General features: G+C 38.6%; 5 protein-coding genes across 6 annotated transcripts in view; 1 reads left to right on the top strand and 4 right to left on the bottom strand.

The window, feature by feature from the left end:
• Positions 1-201: 201 nt before the first annotated feature.
• LOC118277163 (uncharacterized) lies at positions 202-2,017 on the bottom strand. The gene is made up of 3 exons (XM_050696375.1): positions 1,937-2,017; positions 1,101-1,291; positions 202-449 (listed from the first exon to the last, which is right to left on the bottom strand). Exons 2-3 carry the CDS (start codon positions 1,289-1,291, stop codon positions 218-220), a joined length of 423 nt encoding a protein of 140 aa, XP_050552332.1. The 5' UTR covers positions 1,937-2,017; the 3' UTR covers positions 202-217.
• A 2,667-nt stretch (positions 2,018-4,684) lies between these two features.
• On the top strand, positions 4,685-7,333 carry LOC118277171 (uncharacterized). The gene is made up of 3 exons (XM_035595885.2): positions 4,685-4,837; positions 5,250-5,431; positions 7,115-7,333. The coding sequence occupies exons 1-3, from the start codon at positions 4,709-4,711 to the stop codon at positions 7,329-7,331; spliced, it is 528 nt and encodes a 175-aa protein (XP_035451778.2). The 5' UTR covers positions 4,685-4,708; the 3' UTR covers positions 7,332-7,333.
• Positions 7,334-10,200: 2,867 nt separating this feature from the next.
• LOC118277169 (uncharacterized) lies at positions 10,201-11,874 on the bottom strand. Its single transcript, XM_035595883.2, has 3 exons — positions 11,716-11,874; positions 10,927-11,111; positions 10,201-10,502 (listed from the first exon to the last, which is right to left on the bottom strand). Exons 2-3 carry the CDS (start codon positions 11,109-11,111, stop codon positions 10,277-10,279), a joined length of 411 nt encoding a protein of 136 aa, XP_035451776.2. The 5' UTR covers positions 11,716-11,874; the 3' UTR covers positions 10,201-10,276.
• Positions 11,875-13,299: 1,425 nt separating this feature from the next.
• LOC118277161 (uncharacterized) overlaps positions 13,300-23,263 on the bottom strand; it is a 13,912-nt gene continuing 3,948 nt past the window's right edge. The window contains exons 2-4 of the mRNA XM_050696366.1: positions 15,550-15,740; positions 14,983-15,061; positions 13,300-13,774 (exon numbers count right to left, since the gene is read on the bottom strand). Coding sequence (XP_050552323.1) covers positions 13,619-13,774; positions 14,983-15,061; positions 15,550-15,740 — 426 coding nt within the window. The 3' untranslated portion in view covers positions 13,300-13,618. The remainder of the gene's footprint in view (positions 13,775-14,982; positions 15,062-15,549; positions 15,741-23,263) is intronic.
• Positions 18,599-23,263, bottom strand: part of LOC118277167 (uncharacterized) — a 7,907-nt gene continuing 3,242 nt past the window's right edge. The window contains exons 1-4 of one of the 2 annotated variants that reach the window (XM_050696360.1): positions 20,822-20,906; positions 19,607-19,785; positions 19,118-19,196; positions 18,599-18,935 (exon numbers count right to left, since the gene is read on the bottom strand). In XM_050696360.1, coding sequence (XP_050552317.1) covers positions 18,780-18,935; positions 19,118-19,196; positions 19,607-19,785 — 414 coding nt within the window. In that variant the 5' untranslated portion in view covers positions 20,822-20,906 and the 3' untranslated portion in view covers positions 18,599-18,779. Of the gene's footprint in view, positions 18,936-19,117; positions 19,197-19,606; positions 19,786-20,821; positions 20,907-23,263 lie in introns of those variants that run through there. The other variant, XM_050696359.1, reaches the window with a different exon arrangement.

Here is a 23,263-nt window from a genome sequence, read left to right as displayed (position 1 = left end):
TAATACTTTGCCCGACCCGGGAATCGAAACCGAAACCTCTTGTCCGGCAGTCGCACTTGCGACCACTTCACCAATGCGGCAGTGCAGTGAGCATAATAAAAAAATTGAAAATAATTGAACAATAACAATTTATATTTACATAATACTTTCTAAGCACTATTGTACTCGGATAACAGAATTCTTGATAAGAACAGTAATTAGCATGTTGTCATTATGTTCATTCATTATATCTTCTGTAGGCGGCAATAGTGCCATTAATGACGTCACCTGGACGTGATGTGATAAGTGCTTCAATGTATTCACCTCCCACTGGACTTTTGTACACATCATCAGGAAGATTGGTGTATAAGGTTATTGAAATCCTGCTTATCTTCACTCCGGGTGGGGCCTGATACGTCATGCCGGCTTTTTGTACCTTGCCTGGAACCGCTGGCACGTTAATGACCGCCCTGAAATTGAGTGTTATATTAATTTCTATAATGAAATTCCTTATTGGATATTTGGCGTTCCATTGTCTCTGTCTACCCCCATGGGAGACAGGCGTGAGGTTATGTATGTATGTATGAAATTCCTTAATTTCTTGTGGCTCTGTTACAAAATTTCATATAAATTTTATTACATTAAACTTCATTATTTTAGAATTTCGTAAGAAACATGTACTATATTAAAATTCATTATGTACAAGATGTTTTAAAATTATTTACCACGACTTTTAATGGAAAATAGTGTTGTTTGAAGATTATAATAGTGTAAAATTTCGTAGCCCGTTAATCCAATTTGAGAACATAAAGAAGTTAAATAAACATTGACTTTACTCTGCATAAAGTGGTTCACAAATACGCACTATGCGTCGCTTCGTCGATGAAAACAATTGTTATCATACAGAAACAGTGTAAGAGATAGCTCTTTCATAACAAACTCACGCATAGATTTTTTGCCCGAAAAAAAAGATTACTCATAGTCAATAATTTATATTTACTATTGTAATCTTCAACACAATACTACCTCCCTTTAAAGCCGTGGCAGATAATTTTAGAACACCTTATACATGAATTTGTGAATTTTACGTCCTTTTCATTTTATGTTTAATGGATACTCACTCAGATAATAGAACCCAATAGTTGTCTAGTATAGAGCCAAAGTCATTCCTGGACATGACCCTTCCATTGGGTGACTCGTCATCATATACTATGGTAACACCTCCGGACATATCTTCCTCGTTTGGGAGGACAGCGGCACTACAGCAGGCTGCGAGTGCTGACAGAAGCGCGATCACGATGAAGGTCTTCATCTGAAATAACATGTAGTTACAAGATTAGGTTACCCTAGATGAGCGCGTGAAGATCTCCGGCTACCGTAAGTGCGGGCCTGCGGACGGCGAGCAAGGGTAGCGTCAGACCAGCTCAGATGGGGCCCAGTAGGGCTGATGCTTGATCTGGAGCTGCGGACTACGTAGCGGGTTTACCGGGGCTTCCGGCTAGACAAGCAGGAGTAGGAACGGGGTGGTTTTTAGTAAGTAAAAGTCTGACACTCGCTCTCGCCTTGGCGAGAGAAGTCATTGGATGACTTTCCCCACATAAAAAAGCCTAGATGATAACAGAACATTTTGAGTAATACAGACCTTTTTATTATACAAATAGGAAAATTAATTATTATGTTTATTCGGCTTATTCAAGTAATTATTACAGAAGTAGCAGCGTGACAGTCGCCGCGTCGTGTCGCGGAATACTGCTCATGAATATGTGCCTCTAGCATGATTACTGAAACTAGTCGAGTTTCTCGTCAAATAATTACGTGAGTTAGCCGATAAACATAATAATTAATTTAGTATGTCTCACGAAAGTTACAAATAAGAAAATATTTTGTCTAGTGGGAAGTAGGAGAAAATTCATTGGTTTTATTTAGGTAAAGGTAAGACAGAAAAAAAATCACTCACAATTTATAATTTCTTACTTTTCTTAGAACTCGAACCGTAGAAACTTACAACTTGTAGCCAAGTGTGTGCTTCAAGTTGTATCTCCGACTGTTATATAGTAAATTCTGCGATAAGACAGAACATGTCATTAGTGGATGTTAAAATGTTAATTATCTTTAGGGAAAAAGAGTTTATTTTGATATAAATCTGTAACATCCGGATTAAAAATGATTGATTAATATATAATGATGTACGGAAATAAGGGTGACTATAATTGTTTAATTATTTTTTAAAGATTGCACCACACTAAGATTTTCTCCTGTGTCGCGGGTGCGTTTACAAACGTACAAATTCACATGCACATGACACCCAGACCCAGAAACGACAATTTGTGGATCACATAAAGGGTTGCTACTCGTTGCACGGCAGCCCAGCCCAGTCTCCGTTCCAACCGAGCAGTCAACATTCTTAATATTTTTGACTGCGAATACATTTTTGTGGGAAATAAAATTTCATAATCGTATGTCTTCTCTCGCCTTGAGCGAGGCGAGAGGGACTGTCAGAGTCTTACTGATTAAAAACTGCTCCGTTCCTATTCCTATTCCTTCTAAAGCCGGGGGCTTTAGAAGGAATAGGAATCCCGGTAAACCACAAAGTGGTCCGCAGCCTGTAGTACTGGGCCGCATCTACGGTGATCAGTTCCTTAATACAAATTTGCTTTGCGTTTAAAGTAATCGAAACGAGAGCCCATTCGGTGCTTTGATTGGTTGGTTTTTTCGCAATGGCCAATCAGAGCGCCGAACGCGCTCTCGTTTCGAATACTTTTAACGTAATCATACTAAGAGCACTGATAGCGTTTTTGAGGTTTTTGAGACGCGCGCGGACTGGCAATACCTTTATAAAACCACTAACCTCTCATGACTTGTTAGGTATATATTAAATTGTATTTTAACCACCCTTATTTCTCTTGACCACGCTCTAACAAATACAAGAAAGAACGACATAGGTATGTGTAATGGTAGATGGATAACTACAACATAATGGCTGTAATGTAGGTAGATGGATAAATAAATCATATGTTTGTAAGTTAAATCGGCGGGCGCGGGCGGCCGCCGGCAGTCCGCAATATACGAGCTAAACGACTATACTTTTATTTACTCCACCGAACGTATATTACAGTATGCACATCTTTTATACAAAAAATGTGATCGAAAAATTTATTACCCCTTTCCCGATCTTTCCTACCCCAATTCCCCAACAGCCCTTAATTTCCTAAACCCCAAAATGACCCCCAACGCACTTGTTACGCCTCTAATGTTTCGGGTGTCCATGGGCGGCGGCGATTGCTTACCTTCAGGTGATCTTTCTACTCGTTTACCGGCTTATAACATAAAAATAACGTTTTCCATGAACAGTCGTTTCGTGTTATAGGTTGAACACTATCTCACGGTGAAAATCCCATTCTAGTTTAAAAGATACGAGCGTACAAACAAATAAACAAACTTTACTATGTAGTAATTGATAATGATAACAGATAAGGCACTATTTAACACATTTGATTCATTCAGTAGATTATAAATACTAAATATAGAAAGATATCACTTAATGCCTATTACAGGCATTCTACCTATTTTTGTACCGCACCTATTTTTGTGCCACTTTTCCAGTAATTTAACGAAGTTTTTTTTTGAGGGGGAAAATCATCCAATGTTTTCTCCCGCCTTGGGCGAGGCGAGAGGGAGTGTCAGACTCCGACTGACTAAAAACCACCCCGTTCCTTCTCCTGCTTTTCGAGCCGGAGCCCCGGTAAACCCGCTAGGTAGTCCGCAGCTCCTGATCAGGCATCAGCCCTACTGGGCCAACTTAACGAAGTTGGACTTTGAAATTAGTGATACGCACATTCATAAGGAAATCACGACATTGTTTTGTATTGATATACAAATACACCTTTATCTGTATTTATTTTATAGTCGTTTAATTTCTGTTAATCGCTTCCGTTACCTGCAGTGACTGCGTGATTGATTAAAAAAAATATACGTATAAATAAAAATATCTGAAACGTCTTTAGAAATATATTTTTTTCTCGATTTAATGAAAAATATCATCCATTTTGACCTATATATATATACCCTTAGTACGAGTTTGCTATACGTTGAACGAAAACGAAATGAGAACGCGTTCGGCACTCTGATTGGCCGATGCGAATTAACCAACCAATCAGAGTGCCGAATGCGCTTTCGTTTTGACCTCGTTAAAACGTAAAAAAAACTGTCTGGTGTAAATGGGCTTACTTCGAGCAATTTTTCAAGCAATGGCCATACTCTATCTACCTACCTCTTTTCTCTGTCTTAACTCCTAGGTTTTGAGAGGACTTTTGAATCAAAACAAAAAAAAAATCTAAGCTATGCCATCCCACGTGTTCCAGGGACATGAAAAATGTTCTTGGATTCTATAAAGCAGCAGAGAAGAATTCTATTTTTATTTATACTACTAATATTATAAATACGAACGTTTGTCTGTTTGTCCTAGCCCCATATAGCGACTTATAAGTTATAACACAAATGCTGGAAAGTGGGTGTACATTGTACACTGGCATTACGTGTCGTAATGTGGACCTCTGTCTAACCCTTCAGCGATAAAAGGCGTGACGATACATTACGATAAATTAAGCCACCCTTATTGCGATAAGTACCAAATTATTCGTCAGTTAATTACATTTAATCCGGATACCATTGATTAAAATCTAAACAAACACTGTTTTCCTGAAGATAATTATTATAGTTACATCTGCTAATGGCATGTTTCTTATCGCAGAAATTGCTATATAATAGTCAGAGACACAACTCAAAAGCACATTGCACACACTTGGCTACAAGTTGTAAGTTTCTACTTTCCAGAACCAGAAAAACGAAAAATATTAAGGTAAATAGTTTTTTATTGTATTTTAATTATCGCAGGAGCTTATTTTTAATACGATTACGATCGATCGACATTGTATCCGTAGCGCGTGAAATAAAATTAAATACTCTTGAGTTGCAACACTAGCGCTCATTGCATCATTGCACTCGCCGCCCGAAAATCATCCAATTACTTCTCCCACCTTGGGCGAGGCGAGAGGGAGTGTTGGACTCTTACTGACTAAAAACTATCCCGTTCCTTCTCCTGCTTTTCGAGCCGGAGCCCCGGTAAACCCGCTAGGTAGTCCGCAGCTCCGGAAGAGTATACGCCTTGGAATGTATAAATGTATAAAAAGCGCTCGTATCTTTGCCCCCAAGTGTATTTACAAATATTTCGACGCTTTCTAGCATAGTCTCAATCCTACGTGTTTTTATAGATGAGGAGCTTCATCATCATCACGGTGCTGTCAGCACTCGCAGCCTGCTATGGTGCTAACCTTCCCAGCGAGGAGTTTTCCAAAGGTTTCACCATAGTGTTCGATGACTCGGCACCTAACGGTAGGACTATGTCCCCGGTAGATATGAAGATTAGTTGGGAAGGCTGGACTTTATTGTCCCAGTAAGTATTTACTAAGCTTTGGTTAAAATTAAATGAAATTAATACGATAAAGCAGTAGCGATGAAAGGTGGTATTTTCACCCTGCCGGCTCTACCGGAGTGATGATACGGTCTCGGAGAAAACCGACGTGAAACAACGCTTGCGTTGTGTGACTGAGGTTGCCGGAGGCCCAATTACGCCACTTTCCAATCTTCCCAATCCCCAAAAACCTTTAAATTCTTGATCTCCAAAGACTGGCATCCCACTTGTAGTCCGCTGGTGTTCATGGGCGGTGGCGATTGCTTACCATCAGATGATCCGTCTGCTAGTATAGCTAGACTTATAATACCTATGTAAAAAATAGATGGTGTTCATTTATGATTAGGTCCCATGTAATAGGAGTTGAGCCTATTGCCAGATACCAGGCACATTAATTCAAAACTCCGTACTACTACTGAGAAATTTACGAAAAACCGAAAAAAGCCAGTAATACCTCGCCCGACCCGGGAATCGAACCCGAGACCCCATGTTCGGCAGTCGCACTTGCGACCACTCGACCAACGAGGCAGTCGATATAGCAGTACCGATAAAGGGTGGCATTTTCACGATGATAAGGCCTCGGAGAAAACCGACGTGAAACAACGCTTGCGTTGTGTGAATGAGGTGACCGGAGGCCTAATTACGCCCCTTTCCAGTCTTCCCAATCCCCGATTCCCAATAACCCTTAAATTTCTAAGCCCCAAAAGGCCGGCAACGCACTTGTTACAAGTGCGTTGGCGCCTTTAATGTTCCTTCCTCTAGTGTTTCGGGTGTCTATGGACGGCGGCGATTTTTTACCATCAGGTGATCCGTCTGCTCGTTTACTGGCTTGTAAATAATAGTTATATAAAGAAAAATACACAAAGAACTTGAGTAAATATATCAGAACAATGAGTAAATAAATGAATAGCTCAAAGTCAAAGTCAAAGTCAAAGCATTTATTTCAATTAATCCTAAATAAGGCACTTTTGAAACGTCAAATTGAATTGTCCGTCAGTCTGTCTGTCAGTGAAGCTAGGCGCTCGTTCCAAAATGTAGCTTCGAATGGAGAAGAACGAGCAAGAAACTCCATCGTTACTCTTTTAAAAAAGAAGTTTTTTACAATTTCTCTGATACACTATTTATCTATTGTATATATATGTAGGAACAATGTAACTACAATACGTCAAAACTAACGGGACAATAAAACCAATTTGTAAAGAAAATAAAATAGCGGGTTATTTCAAACATAGTGCCCACATATGTACACTTACAATTTTGAAATAATGCTTCTATACAAATAAAAATAAATCTTTAATTTAATTTTTCAAATAAAAAAAAATGAATAACTGCTTGATGCCACAGGATCCCTAGACTGCATTGGAATAAATTAATACTTTAAGTTAACGTGTAACTAGTGATCGTATTTGAGCATTGTCTAGTGTGAGCGAGTGTCCAGTGGAGCCGGACCAACATGCTGCCACGCATTTTTATCCTCAATATAATCTGACAGTTTATAATATGCCTGTTTACACAGTTCACGCTTTATACAAGATTTAAATTTTTTCTCGTTCAGATTCAGTATGGTAGTTGGTAGTTTATTATAACATTTAACACAAAAACCCATGAAGGATTTCTGCACTTTGGACAATCGGAATTGCAAAATTGCTCACTATTACTTTCCAGAGGAACATACATAGTGCCCGCGATTGCAGGCGAGGTACAAAGCATCACCAAGGTGTTCCAGCCCGAAGCTGATGTCAGGATCAGCGGATTTTCTATAGCTTATAACGAATATGCACTACCATCGTATACCCCATTACCAAATAATGCTATGAATATCACGCTGACCTCAATTCCTGGTGAAGGAATCCACTGTTTTATTTCTATTTACAGTCAATAGAACTGATTTTGTTTCACTAACATAAGGAAAAAGGACGCATCTAACATTTTTGTCGAAATAAGCCCCATCGTAGGCCACATCATCACTTACCATCAGGCGAGATAGCGGCCAAACTTCGGTCCATCTAACATAAAAAAAATAAGTTTAAAAATACCAGCAGGCGTGTCTTTTTTCACTGATTATGAATATATATTAAACTCAGTTTCAAATCAGAACAATACAATTATTTTTTGGCTTGTACATAAATTAATAATTATAATCTTTTATTTATTATAATCTTTTGGAAGGAATAATTATAATCTTTTATTTATTTTGTGTACTGTATCTAATTGTACAGAGCGCTTTAATAATTGGAAGGATTCCCGAACTCTAAATCTTTTAATCCAAAATGCCATTGGCAATGCACTTTGCATCTCCTCAGGGGCCTGACTATTGAGCAGTGCAAGAGGGACGGAGCTATGTAGGTTATATAGCTCCTCTTCTCTTGCACTGCTCAATGGTCGACTGACACAAATGTAATAGCAGACCAAGGCCCCTGGTGTTGCCCGTCCATGGGCGGCGCGGATTGCTTACCATCAGGTGAATTGTCAGCTCGTCTGCTTATCTTATAAAACAGTTACTCTGTATACTAATAGTACCTGATATAAATTAGTGATAAGAAAAACAAAAGTGTTAAATTATAATGTTTTATTTTGTACAATTATAAGTTACAAAAATTTATGAATAAACACTCATTTAAAATTAAGTTGAGATGTTTCATTTATACTATTTATTTTTATTTATATGCTTTTCTATTCATGTCTTCTTTAAGAGATGAACACATATCTTATGATACATAGCAGTGTAGCTGTACTACGAAGATGTAATAGCTAAGCTGTGAAACTTTGTGACCGTTCCCACTAATAGGTACTAATCACTACATAGTATAAAACAAAGTCACTATTTTTGTCTGTTTGCCTGTATGCTTAAATCTTTAAAATTACGCAACGGATTTTGATGCGTTTTTTTGTAATAGGTAGAGTGATTCAAGAGGAAGGTTTATATGTAGAATACAGGCATAATATATCACCAATGCACCCATACGAAGCTGGGGCGGGTAGTTAGTCTACTCGTATAATAAATGTTAATAATATGGCAATGTTTGACTGCAATGTTGGTGCGGTGGCTGGACAACTGGCTGCCGCGCAACGGGTAGCGGGTTCGATTCCCGCACGGAGCAACTCTTTGTGTGATCCACAAATTGTTGTTTCGGGTCTGGATGTCATGTGTATGTGAACTTGTATGTTTGTAAACGCACCCACGACACAGGAGAAAATCCTAGTGTGGGGCAACGTTTTTTAAAAAAGAAAAAAAAGAAAGAAAGAATGTTTATACATAAATGTTTAGGTTGTCTGCACTGCAAATTTATTATGTTCTAATGTTGGTTACACTGATGTGTTCTGTTTTTAATTTATTCGTTTGTTATTTGTTTTACATCGATATGTTCTGTTCTAGAAAATATGTCAAATGTGTGCTGTGTAACTCAGATGAGAAAGATATTAATAAAGTAAAGTTCCACTAGATCTGCCTATCTTTGTCTCAAAAACAATAATAAAGCTGTGCGAGTAAGATGTGCTATGACGATGCGTCGCCGCATAGTGACTAACCTACAAAAGTGCTTCTAGAGACTTTTTTATATAAATTAATTGTATTTTCTTTTGATTACAGGTAAGTTCCTGAAAACTGCTAACAGTATTGGTATGTTTTGATTGAATTGTCATAAATAAACACATATTTTGTACAATGAGGAAATTTCGCAAATAGAATGTGATTTTCTCCTGTTTATTTTTAAGAATATATCTGTTTTGGAATTATTTATATTAATACTAGCTTCAGGTGATCCGTCAGCTCGTTTACCAGCTTATACCATAAAAAACACGTTTGTTTTTTTACTGCCTCATGACTCATTAGTAAACTATATATAGAAAGAGTATTACACAAATCTGATATCTATTTTCGTACACACTGATAATGAAGTTGGACTTTGATACCTGTGATAGCAAATTCGTAATAGAAGGAAAAAAATCACAGCGCTATTACCTTTGATTATCAGAGTGCGTCTCCACCAGAGATGTGCTATGCTAAGTCCCTGTGAATGAGTTTGGTTTCCACCAATCACATTTATTAGTATTCACAGGTTAGCACTGGTGAAAACAGACTCAGCTAAGCTACGTTTCTTTTATATCGAAATATGCGTGTTACGGATGGTTTCCTTTCTATCGATACATCGCATACTCGAGCGTCAGGTTACCGGAGACCCAATGACTCCCCTTCTCAATCATCCCAATCCCCGATTACTGAACAACCCTTAAATTGCAGCAGCGATTGCTTGCCATCAGATGATGTAATTATGATAATGAACTCAGTCGCTTTGTATAATTAAGGTTTAATTTATGATAAGATAATCTACTACATATATAGGATTACAATTTATTTGACTTTTACATTAGTAACGATTCCGTACAACGATTGAGTACAGGAAACACAGACTCCGGCAAAGAATTCCATTCCCTAGCAGTTCGCATAAGAAAGCTTGAATAGAAGCTTGCTATAGGATTTATTCACGCATCGTACGCATTCCGTATGACGTCAGCAGTACGTATCGCATGTAGGCATTGCTGATGATGTGGTCCGTACGATGCGGATCAGTGGACGCTGTTGTATGAGTTTCTATACAAGACAAACTAAAATCCGTTGCGTGCGATGCGTACGATGCGGGCCTGTGGACGCTTACCTTAAGTAAGCGATATGTATCTTATTCTTTCAATAAGGACTCTTAATTGTCGTTGTTGTTAACTTTGCAAAAGTTCTGGTAGAAATGAAAAAAATATCCTTTTATTAATATCATTTATTTACCCCACGTTAACAATATTCACTCAAACTGCAAAGTTGTAGAAATCTGTCTGCTAGAAAGCTCTCCTGTACGCAGAAATGGTTGCGGAAACTCGTTGACTAGGAGCTGATATGATTCTTACTTCCAAGAAATTACTTCCTAAGGGCGTGTGTTGAACATCAGCTGGGAATGCGCCATAAGCCAATGCCAGTCTCTCTATACGGACTCCAAGATCAGCCTGATGCCATGTGCCAACACGCTGTACTTGACCTAGTACTGCCGGAGCACTAACTACTCCCCTGAAAATAATATCAAAATATCAATTATCTTTCTCATTCTTTCTCGAAGAATGTTTAGCTGTTCGTCTCACTCTAACCTTGTACGCTATATTCAGTATGGAATCTAGAATGTGCCTTTTTGGCTCCAAAATTCAAAGCTAAAATTTCGGATGACCATATTTAGGTAATCTATTATATTTAGATAGGCATTTAGATAAATAAGTCCGCTTTTCCTTCCTGACGCTATAACTCCAGAACGAACGCACGAACCGATTTCCACGGTTTTGCATTCGTTTGGAAAGGTCTCGGGCTCCGTGAGATTTGTAGCAAAGAAAATTCAGGGAAAATTTCTGAAGGCGAAACCGAGTTTGCCAGGATTGCTCGTTTTGTTTAAAAAATCAGTAGGCAATTAACGAGAGAATTAAAGTTCATCGTGTGTACTTACTCTGATATCAAAATCCAATCGCTAGATCTCGCATTAAGCTCTGCGTTAGACACAATTCTACCTTCGGGTGACATGTCATCGAATACCAGGCTGTAACCTTCGGACATCTCCTCACTTGGAAGAACAGCAGCAGCATAGCAGGCTGCGAGTGCTGACAGCACTGTGATGATGATGAAGCTCCTCATCTGCAATAACACGTTGGATTAAGATTACTCCACTGCATGATGAGAGAATTGTTTCGTAAGAATGATTTTATATGAAGACTTCAGTATAAATAATATTTATAGCAGTGTCAAAAAGTAAGTACGAATGTGATCGAATAAAGTAAGTAGGTAAACAAGGATTATAGAATCAGGTGATGCTCTTCTGTGCCTCCTGTGACACCCATGAAATAAAGCCATTAAGCTTATGATCCGCAGTACAGAAAGTTGGTCAGAAAACCCTGAGGTTGAAGTGGAACTGGGCTGGACATGTCTGCCGCATGTCTGACGAGCGGTGGGCAAATCTCACCACTGAGTGGAACCCACTCAACGTCAATAGACGTCGCGGCAGGCCCAGAAGGAGATGGCGGGATGAACTCGATGCCTATGAAAAGGATTGGCCACAGAATGCTCTACAAAGAGATGAGTGGAAGGAGGGCAGGGAGGCCTTTGCCCTGCAGTGAAATGACCATGGCTGAAAATAAATGTACAGTACAGCTATTTGGTACTGACTTAAGATCCTGTGTCCCCTAGATGGGGCAGAGGCTTGGCGCTAAAAGCTAGTAAATTATAAATAGTGTGCACTTACTTTATGTAATTATTTGATTTCTTCCAACTTGCAGCTTTTCCTCACCAACACCTAACCACTGTTTAATACCTCAAACAATTAACATAGCTACTTATACTTTGAGATTTTTCAATGATAAGATTATTAATATCCTAAATCTAATGATACGAGTAAAAGTGATTGCAATCTTCTAATTGTGTGATAACATTAGGTAAGGTCCCTAACTACTGGAAAGTTTTGAACTGATAATGTAAGCAAGAACCCTTTTACTACTGCAATCTATACTCTATACACCTAACAATAAGGTCTTAGCAGTAAAGTCTTAGGCATTTAATTTATCCATATCTTCAGATCAGAATCAGAATTTAGTTCCAAATGAACATCACGAGACTTACCAAGGTCGACGACCTAATTCAAACCTATTATCGTTGAGTATATAAGTGGGTGTAGTGTACCTACACAGATTTCAGTACAGCGTTTGACAAGGAGGATCACCGACCTGTAGTTAGGAAACTTTCTGATTTCATTGTGTTTGGTTTGATCTGATTTTAAAATGGTTTTATTTTTTTCTTGGTAATTGCATCTTTTGTTCTTGTGAATGAAGTGAGTTTGGGTGTATTTTACACTACATCTGGAGTGCACGTCACTCAGCTCCGCCTCGTTGTCGCTGGAACCCAACCGTGCAGGATCACCGGTGACAGCAATAGCGTCGAGCTGGTGCGACGACTACCGTAACTTTGGGACGTCATGCGCTCGTTGAAAGAGGAACTAACCTCACTGCGTACCATGAAATGATGCTATGTTTCAGGTGAACCATCCGTCAATATCTCAACCCAAGGGTTAGGTGCGGATCCAACGCTGTTGCCTTGGATGACCGCCGTTGCGTTGGATGACAACGTAACCAGGTTGCCGGGGCTCAACGGGCATAAGACCTACTGGGCCCCATTTGTGGTTGTCTGTTTCTTAGAGGCGAAACGGGACGCGCCGTAAGCATGGGTCTGGTTCTAGTCGGGCGACGAGCTATCCTAGCTCCTTGCAGACACGCAATTACGGTGGCCGGAGATCGTCACGCGATCCCCGACGCTCGGAGTGTCTCTTGCGGCGGCTGAGGCGCGACGAGGATCGTTCTCTCACGCGCTCCGCCTCCATCTTACCTAGCATGATTGCTTCGCAGAAGGAGGAAACGACATCCCATTCCCCGTCGTACCGCACCATGGTCTGAACCAGAGCCGGTCGTGGGAGGTTATTGTCGCCGATCAGATCACTTTTTTTGAGGGGGAGAAAATCATCCAATGACTTCTCCCGTCTTGGGCAAGGCGAGAGGAACTGTCAGACTCTTACTGACTAAAAACCACCCCGTTCCTATTTCTGCCCTTCGAGCCGGATCCCCGGTAAACCCGCTAGGTAGTCCGCAGCTCCGGATCAGGCATCAGACCTACTGGGCCCCATCTGTGCGATCAGATCCCTAAAGACACATATGTAGACAAATCCAAGGGAGTGAAGAACCTGTAAGGATATTGCAGAGAGATGAGAGAGGAATGCGCTCACCATCTGGCTAGATTATCCCAAGGGAACACGGGATATGATAAATAAAAAAAAAAAACATATTCCAAGTTAAATGTATTATGATAAAAACATTTTAACTTAAAACAAATTATACAAATGTAAAATTTTGATAAAACAACTATTACATATATAACGTTATTTTAATGATACATATAATATAAGATAGAATTAAAAAATGTTGACAGGATTATAGTGAAATCAAATAAATTATTCAAGTGAATGTTAAGAAAAATTTAAGTCTCGATATAAGCCGGCGTGGCTTCCAAATTAATCGAGGCTTACAAAAAATTTATTAGAATAAAAAGGCCATGTTGATTATTACAGGCTTTAGTACATAATATACAGTACAACTAACTACCTAGTATCCGTACTTGTGTCCATAAAATTTCACATTACCAATAATATTGCCGCCGACTTGCGATGTGAAAGTCTTGACGAGATGGTTGGTCAGCCAGCCTGAAGAGTGCACGTTGGCTGGCAATGGTGGAAGGTGGGTTCTTTGAGAGCCGGTCATCTGGAAAGGAAGAAAAAGGACTTATTTCGTAATCGTATTAAAGATTGTACACAATAGTTATACATTGCCGTAGGATTTTCTCCTGTGTCGTGGGTGCATTTACCCGAATATACCCAGTGTACAAAAAGGGGGTACACATATCAAGTGCACGGTTTCCAGATAACATAACAAACGATACAGGAAGGGCTTTTTAAACTCATGTTTTCATGGAAAGAAGTTATGAATTTTTCCAATACATCAATTTTCAGAAACCGAACATCAAAATTAGGTAGATACAGGTACTAGGCGATCAGATTTACAGAAGAAATGTTTCGTAATTAGTGAGTGACTCCCGTACCTAGTGTTGTGATACGTTTTTATGATGATTTAAAATCAAGAACTATGCGACACCAAGTATTTGGTACGAATTTTTTCTAAACGTATTTTAAGCTAAAACTTTGTGTAGAGATTCTATACAACCGGTATTCTTCAGTGCTTCTTGATGAATATGGATATTTTGTTACACGCTGTATAGACCCGAAACAAAAATTTATGTATCACACAAAGAGTTGCTCCGTGCGGGGACTGGCTACATGTTGCGCCACAGCCGGTTGCCCAGTCATCGCGCCAACCGTGCAATATGGTTTCACCGTTGTGTGAGTGAGTCATATTTTTAATTAATTTAGTATGTCTTGTGATAGTAATTTGTATTATAACAAAAACCGATAAGGATTTGAGTTTACTATTATCATCATTCGACTGACATTCAAGCCATTTGTCAGGTGTTTACAAAAATCCATTTGCTAATTACAGAGTTCATAAGACTGCGAGTTCGACAACTGCCAAATATACTTTGGCACTTGGCAGAGTTACTTTTTCCAAATTATATTTTATTTATTTATTTTATTTTACACTTTATGTACATTGCTTATACAAAGGTGGACTTAATGCCAATTTGGCATTTTCTACCAGTCAACTAGTCAACAGGTGATGCAGAGAGACAACAGTTACTATACAGGTTACTATGTGCACTTCTGAGATTATTTACTTTATAAGGAAACCAGGATTTACAAATTCTAATAATTAGTTTGTAATCTGCCTTCATGAAGCGTGGTGGTTAGACACACCTCTATGGGGCGTAGCTCAGCAGTGAGCAAGTATAGGCTGATGTAGATGATGATACATATACGAAGCGGATTTCTTTACAAAACGTGAGTACAAAATCATACCTTAGTGTTTGGTCCGCCAATGTACTCGATTCGGTGTGTTACCACTTCTCCCGGAATCGCTGGTACGAAGAAGGTGGTTCTGAAATTAATAAAAATCAATTAAATAAGATCAATACAATTATATATCAAAATATTTTAGTATTTTGCATTTTGTTAATTTTGATAATTGGATATTTTAATTATGATATGATATGATATGATGAGCGCGTATCGTACACTCTTTAAAAGATAAAAGATAATTTGTTTTGTATTTCGGTATATACCTAAGGTGTTCTAAAATTATCTGCCACGTAATTGTTGTATTTGATAATTACAATAGTGAATCACTTTCGTACCTCAGACTAGTTAATTCAATTTGAGAACATAAAGAAGTTAAATAAATGTTGACTCTACTCTGCATAAAGTGGTTAAAAAAATACGCACATTGAATCGCTTCGACCATGAAAACCATTGCTGTCAATTGTTTCCATTAACAAAGCGACAATGACAGTTAACACTACCTCCTATTAAAGTCGTGGCAGATAATTTTAGAACACCTGATATGTATATAGCTTAGTTTCTACTTACTCGAATAAAACCACACTTTCGTTTAATGCCTGGCGATTTGGATGGGTGGACAGGAATTTCTGGAGCTCTGCCTCATCAGCATTTTCTACCACCGTGACACCTCTGGCCAACTCCTCCTTACTCGGGAAGACACTGGCACTACAGCAGGCTGCTAGTGCTGATAGCAATGCGATGGTGATGAAGGTCTTCATCTGAAACAGCCACTTTTATACACTGACCAAAGACTTCAATATCTAAACGCCGGTACCAAATTTAGCTAGTTCGATCGACAGTATAGCTAGAACGGTAAAACCAATAGAGCAAGTGATAAAAGAATGTCTTTTTAATTCTGCTGTCTCCACACAGCCACACCCATTCGTTCGAAAAATGACAATTCGTTAAAGTAATTTAAAATGGTGTAATAATATATTGACTGCACAATTATTGGCGAAGTGGCGGAGCTGAGGGTGACATTGTTAAAAACTATTGAACAATTTCCAATATTTTTTTAGAACTTCAATAAAAACAATACAATAAGAACATACCTTGTATTCCAATATTTCTCTGTTCACTCTTGAAAACTGCAGTAGCCAGCCAGTTGCTTGAAGACTAGAACTAGTCTTTGAATTTTAATGAACTTAAAAATGGACTGTCCGACTTATATATCCCTGATGTATGATAAGATACATAGATAGGTCATTATCATCAGGAAAATATATACATAACAATATAATGTATCATCAGTGCGATTTTAATCAACGTAAAATAAACCCAAGTGATTGATTGGATATTTATAGTATATCTAATCATTAGCAAAACCCACGAATTCGTCTGCGTGGGGTGGTGACTTTTGGGCAAAAAAGTATGGATCGCTGTACCCGTGACTCCGTCGAAACTGGGACGCCAAAACGCGTGATGGCTTATTATCGTATTTCATGACTTTAGTAAGATCCTTTTCCTATTGAATAGGTAATAATGTTATGTTTTTTAGATAAGAAATGATTGAGAGTGATAATGAACATAAGAGTAGACAAATATAATTAGAAAGCTCCGAACTGCTAAGATATCGGGAGTAACACGTGTTATTGTGAGTCAACCACAAAAGATAGACATATTATTATGTTGTCATGGTTTATTTTTTATATAATATTAAGAAGAATATTTCCCTCATACATGATTTCTGTGTAGATGGTTACACACGCGACGAAAGCTTAAAAAATAGAGTAACTTCTCCCGTTTTCGAAAGAAGATATAAAAATAATTTATTTCACCACCATATTTCCCAACATTTCTCTTCACTGCTCTGCTCCTATTGATCGTAGCGTGATGAAAAGTATACTATAATCTGCCCAGAAGTATGAAGAATAATTGTGCCAAGTTTCGTTAAAATACATTGACGTAGTTTTTGTTTCTTTAAAGAACAGACGGACAGACAAAAATTTTATTGCTATTTTGGCATCAATATTGATCATTTATCACCCCCTGATAATTAGTTTTTACATATAATCTGTCGTGATTCTGGGTGTAAAACTAAACCTTTGTTCGTCTCCATTGAATATGAATCTCTAAAGAACGTCTAACAAAGATTGATTGAGATCGACAATGGAAACGTCAACTGTCACTATCTTTCATAGTTTGAAATTGGAATGGAACGTTTTTGTTTTTTTTTTTGTTTTATACGGAAGCAAAGATCGTAGATGTATGAGAGAGCCATGCTTCGGCACGAATGGACCGGCTCGACCGAAGTGATACCACGGCCTCACAGAAAATCGTCGTGAAACAACTTGCGTTGTGTTTTGTTGTGTAAGTTAGGTTACCGGAGACCAAGGGGGGTCCCTTCCTAATCCCCGATTTCCCAACAACCCTTCCCAATCCCCGATTCCTAACAGGCCGGCTTGTTTACACACACCACCACACTTTACGCCTCTGGTGTTTCAAGTGTCCATGGGTGACGGCAATTGCTTACCATTAGGTGATCCGTCTGCTCGTTTACCGGCTTATTCCATACAAAATACAAAAACCTTACAGATACGAGTAAGGTTTTTTTTATTAGTCGAAAATGGAATACTGTTCCTAAGTTTAAATAAAAATCACATACTAAAACTAAGAGATGGATCAAGATTGGCAAGTATGATTATCAAATAGTACGTAGGTGAGGGAACTCCTCAACGGTTAGCAGTAGCTACCTTGAATTTGGGCTTGATTAAGCTGTTTTGATGAGAACTTTGCACCCATGAGTGTAAAACATAGAATAACCATTTCAATATATGAGTTACAATAGAATTAATGAATGTAATATTAAAAACTACCTTTAAGGAAATATGTTATTTCTTCTAGATCCTGTAATTATGGGTCGTCGGAGAATTGGAGTAATTTTGATACATGTCCTTTCCCTATAATACTTTTTTTGGAATTGTTTTTTTTTTGCGTTGATTCTTCTACTTTGGCCATGCCAGCCAGAACAGCGAAGCGAAGATGTGGCCGAATATGAAACACACAGACTTAAAAAGTACCTATTCACTCTGACCTTGAAAAGACCCGGGTTGTATTTCTCAGACAAAATAGAAGCCGGTAAATTGTTCCATTCCTTGGGTGCACAGATTAGGAACATGGCTTCGAATCGTTTCGTGCCCGGTATATGGCAATGAATCACTCTTTTTAACAAATTGAACGCCGTGGTGGTCACCGGTGACCGACGTAAGCGGAGGATTTGCCTTCAACAGTTTTCTATTGGCAGTCAAAGACTTAATATGGTATTTAGGTAACATAACATAACAGGCGAAAAGTACGTATACCTCTTTATCTAAGCTATTGAAAAGTGAAATACTCAATCACACTAATTTTATGAATGTGTATGAAGTTTTGCGTGTTTGGATGTTTGTCCGTCAATCACGCGGTATCTACGAAACGAATTTTGATGTAATTTGTTATACAGACAGGGTATTAGGTGGCTTGGGTTATAGGATTTTTATCCCATGGTAACGCGGGTGGAGCCGCTGGCAGGAATTGGTATATATTATGATAAATAAAAAAACATATGCCAAGTGAAATGTATTATGATCAAAACAAATTATACAAATAACCAATTTTTATTAAATTATAATGTTATTTTAATGATACATAATTACATTATAAGATACAATCAAAAAATATTATCAGCTGTATTGTCCGGATATAAAGTTGAAAATTTTATTGACAGAGTGAGGTAGCTTGACTTACTGACATTAGTACATAATATACGGTATTAATAACTAAAATCCGTACTTGTGTCCATAAAATATCACATTACCAACCAAACTGCCACCGACTTCTGACGTCAAGGTCATGACGAGACGGTTGGTCAGCCAGCCTTCAGTGGTCACTTCTACTGGCAATGGTGGAAACATGCTTCTAAAAGTGCGGGTCATCTGGAAAGGAAGAAAAAGGGCTTATTTCTTAAAAGATTTAAATACTGTATACGTGTGACGCGCGGTGATTAGACACACCTTTCTGTGGCGCGTTGGTCAGCAGTGAGCAAGTATAGGCTGATGTTGATAATGATACAGATACGAAGGGGATTTCTTTATAAAACGTGAGTACAAAATCATACCACAGTGTCTGGTCCGCCAATGTACTCGATTCGGTGTGTTACAACTTCTCCCGGAATCGCTGGCACGGAGAAGTGGCTCCTGAAATTTATAAAGATATAATCTATCTATATATTTTTGTATTTAACATTTACACTTCATAATTACATTTTTAATTAAAAGAGAAGATTACAATAGTGGCGAAATTTCGTACCCCGGACCAGTTAATTCAATTTGAGAACATAAAGAAGTTAAATAAACATTGACTCTACTCTGCATAAAATGGTTCACAAATAATAATTATTTGTGAACCATTCATGCAAAGATGCAAAGACAGTGGCAGAAATAGCTCTTTCATAAGCAAGTAATAGGTAGTTTTTTTGGTATGAAAATCATTTTACTCATAGTCAATTATTTGTACTATTATATAGATTACACTACCTCCCATTAAAGCCGTGGCAGATGATTTTAGAACATCTTATATTTATATACCTAGCTTAGTTCATACTTACTCGAATACATGTTCTTCCACCAGGCGTCCTGGATGGGTAGACAGGAATTTCTGGAGCTCTGCCTCATCAGCATTTTCCACCACAGTGATGCCTTCGGCCATCTCCTCGCTCGGGAGGACACTGGCACTACAGCAGGCTGCTAGTGCTGACAGCAATGCGATGATGATGAAGGTCTTCATCTGAAACAGCATGTTGTCCACTTTTATCCACTGACCAAAGACCTCAATATCTGAACGCCGTGGTGGCTGCCACGGTACCAAGTTTAGCTAGTCCGATCGACAGTATAGCTAGAACGGTAAACCAATAGAGCAAGTGACAAAAGAATTTCCTTTTAACTCTGCTGTCTCCGGCTTACAGCCTACACATTCAGGATGTCTTAGTAGTCTACTAAGTGAGCAATCCGCCCATCACATACTCTGGGAGTGTGGTCTCTGGTAATCTGAGCGTTACACTCTGTTGGATAATTTAATTGTTTCATCAGGTGTAGTTTATTACACGGACCTTGTGGAGTCTCGAGCAAATTTCCGTGCATTTAGGCGTTTTTGCCATACCTATTATTGGAAGCAAGTATAACAGCTCACGCATAGGACCCATTTAGTATTTTAGTTTTAAGTAAAAATTTCCGTGGTGCTTGGCGACTGGGTTTCTTCCAGTTGTGCAGTCTCTTTTGTGCCTTAAGGCTTAAGTCATTCTGTCTCCCGCATTAAATTCACCGAGGGAAGTGGAAACTATCGTTTTCTTTTTTCTTCTCCTCTAATAACTTCTTCTGATTTGTTTCGTTGCGGGATCCAAGACAGTCAATTATTTCCCTGGGACGCGCCGGACTTCAGTGTTCCGGTATTTTCATGTTTGTATCTACTGTAGATCCTAGCTTACAGGAGTTGCAGCGGTATGGGAGGTTGTGGCGGGCTTGTCCCAATAAAAAAAAGTCTACTGAGTGAAAGAAGAAAATTTGTTTATGGTGTAATATTTTAACTGCACAGTTGGCGCGGCGGCTGGGCAACCGGCTGCCGCGCAACGTGTAGCAAATCTTTCTGTGAGGCTGAGTGGGGCTACATTAAAAAAAAAGGTAATAGCATTATATCTAATGCGTGACGTTTGCACAAAAGGTGTCAAAACTTGGTTTTAGAAATGAAAAAGTACAATTAATCAATGTTCAAGACAATTGAAATGTTTCCAAATAAATATTTTTTTAGAATTTATATAAAAACATACCTTGTATTCCAATATTTCGCTGTTCACTCTTGAAAACTGCAGTAGCTAGCCAGTTGCTTGAAGACAAGTAAAGTCTTTAAATTTTAATGAACCTAATAATGGAATGTCCGGCTTATATATCCCTGAGGTGTGATAAGATACATAGATAGGTCATTATCTTCAGGAAAATATTTATTATAATGTATCATCAGTGCGATTTTAATCAACGTAAAATAAACCCAAGTGATTGATTGGGTACTTATAACATATTTTATCATTAGCTTCTGCCCGCGACTTCGTCTGCGGGGGATGGTGACTTTCGGGCAGAAAAGTACCCGCGACTTTGTCAAAAATGGGACGCCAAAACGCGCGATGGCTCATTATCGTATTTCCTGTTAACTTAGGTGTTTCTGTACCGATTTATAAGATCCTTTTCCTATTGAATAAGTCTTATGTTTTCTTTTTTAGATAAGAAATGATTGAGAGTGGTAATGAACGTTAGAGTAGACAAATATAATTAGAAAGCTCTGAACTGCTATACTATCGGATGTAACACGTGCTATTGTGAGTTAACCGTAAAAGATAGACATATGCTGTCACAGAATATTTTTTATATAATTTTAAAGAGAACATTTTCGTCATACATGATTTCTGTGTAGATAGTTGCACACGCGACGGAAACTTACAAAATGACGTGAAACCACGCTTGCGTTGTGTTTCGTTCTGTGAGTGAGGTTACCGGAGGCCCAATTCCTCCCTTCCCAATCTTCCCCATCCCCGATTCCCGAACAACAACCCTTAAATTCCTAACTCCCAAAAAGCCGGCAACGCACTTGTAACGCCTCTAGTGTTTCAAGTGTCCATGGGTGGCGGCGATTGCTTACCATCAGGTAATACGTCTGTTCGATTACCGAGTGTTTCAAAAAAAATGGAGTTACTTCTCCCGTTTTCCTAACGTTTCTCTTCACTGCTCTGCTGCTATTAATCGTAGCGTGATAAAAAGTATACTATAACCTGCCCATAAGTATGAAGGATAATTGTGCCAAGTTTGGTTAAAATACATTGACGTAGTTTTTGTTTCTATAAAGAACAGACGGACTGACAAACATTTTATTGCAATTTTGGCATCAATATTGATCATTTATCACCCCCTGATAATTAGTTTTTACATATAATCTGTCGTGATTCTGGGTGTAAAACTAAACCTTTGTTCGTCTCCATTGAATATGAATCTCTAAAGAACGTCTAACAAAGATTGATTGAGATCGACAATGGAAACGTCAACTGTCACTATCTTTCATAGTTTGAAATTGGAATGGAACGTTTTTGTTTTTTTGTTTTATACGGAAGCAAAGATCGTAGATGTATGAGAGAGCCATGCTTCGGCACGAATAGGCCGGCTCGACCGAAGTGATACCACGGCCTCACAGAAAATCGTCGTGAAACAACTTGCGTTGTGTTTTGTTGTGTAAGTTAGGTTACCGGAGACCAAGGGGGGTCCCTTCCTAATCCCCGATTTCCCAACAACCATTTAATTAACAGCCTAACAGGCCGGCTTGTTTACACACACCACCACACTTTACGCGTCTGGTGTTTCAAGTGTCCATGGGTAACGGCAATTGCTTACCATCAGGTGATCCGTCTGTTCGTTTACCGGCTTATTCCATACAAAATACAAAAACCTTACAGATACGAGTAAGGTTTTTTTATTAGTAGAAAATAGAAGTAGGAGTGCTAGGGAGTGGAACTCCTTGCCGGAGTCTGTGTTTCCTGATGGGTATAACCTGGGTGTCTTCAAAGCCCGAGTGAATAGGTTGCTTATGGGCAGACGTGCTCCATCGTAGGCCCCATCATCACTTACCATCAGGTGAGATAGCAGCCAAACGTCGGCCCATTTAACAATAAAAAAAAAATAGAATACTGTTCCTAAATTTGAATAAAAATCACATACTAAAACTAAGAGATGGATCAAGATTGGCAAGTATGATTATTAAATAGTACGTAGGTGAGGGAACTCCTCAACGGTTAGCAGTAGCTACCTTGTATTTGGGCATGATTAAGCTGTTTTGATGAGAACTTTGCACCCATGAGTGTAAAACATAGAATAACCATTTCAATATATGAGTTACAATAGAATTAATGAATGTAATATTAAAAACTACCTTTAAGGAAATATGTTATTTCTTCTAGATCCTGTAATTATGGGTCGTCGGAGAATTGGAGTAATTTTAATTCATCTCCTTTCCCTATAATACTTTTTTTGGAATTGTTTTTTGTCTACTTTGGCCACCAACCCACTTTGTGCCAGAACGGCGAAGCGAAGACATAGCCGAAGATGGAGCACACAGACTTATATACCCCGGTTGTATAAATTTCTCAGGAAAAATAGGAGTCGGATGCACGGATTACGAACATGGCTTTGAACCGTTTCATGCCCGGTATATGGCAATGAATCACTGTTTT

This window comes from Spodoptera frugiperda, chromosome 10, assembly GCF_023101765.2.
Source record: "Spodoptera frugiperda isolate SF20-4 chromosome 10, AGI-APGP_CSIRO_Sfru_2.0, whole genome shotgun sequence".
NCBI lineage: Eukaryota > Metazoa > Arthropoda > Insecta > Lepidoptera > Noctuidae > Spodoptera > Spodoptera frugiperda.
The sequence above is the reverse complement of the archived record's forward strand: the minus strand, read 5'-3'. Positions and strand labels throughout refer to the sequence as shown.

Bases quoted from the DNA above. Each gene is read 5' to 3' on its own strand.
- LOC118277171 (XM_035595885.2), top strand. From the start codon at position 4,709: ATGGCATGTTTCTTATCGCAGAAATTGCTATATAATAGTCAGAGACAC. The intron at 4,838-5,249 runs GTAAATAGTTTT...GTGTTTTTATAG, and splicing joins GAAAAACGAAAAATATTAAG to ATGAGGAGCTTCATCATCAT. The intron at 5,432-7,114 runs GTAAGTATTTAC...ATTACTTTCCAG, and splicing joins GGCTGGACTTTATTGTCCCA to AGGAACATACATAGTGCCCG.
- LOC118277163 (XM_050696375.1), bottom strand. From the start codon at position 1,291: ATGAAGACCTTCATCGTGATCGCGCTTCTGTCAGCACTCGCAGCCTGC. The intron at 450-1,100 runs GTGAGTATCCAT...ACTCAATTTCAG, and splicing joins TATTGGGTTCTATTATCTGA to GGCGGTCATTAACGTGCCAG.
- LOC118277169 (XM_035595883.2), bottom strand. From the start codon at position 11,111: ATGAGGAGCTTCATCATCATCACAGTGCTGTCAGCACTCGCAGCCTGC. The intron at 10,503-10,926 runs GTAAGTACACAC...TATTATTTTCAG, and splicing joins GATTGGATTTTGATATCAGA to GGGAGTAGTTAGTGCTCCGG.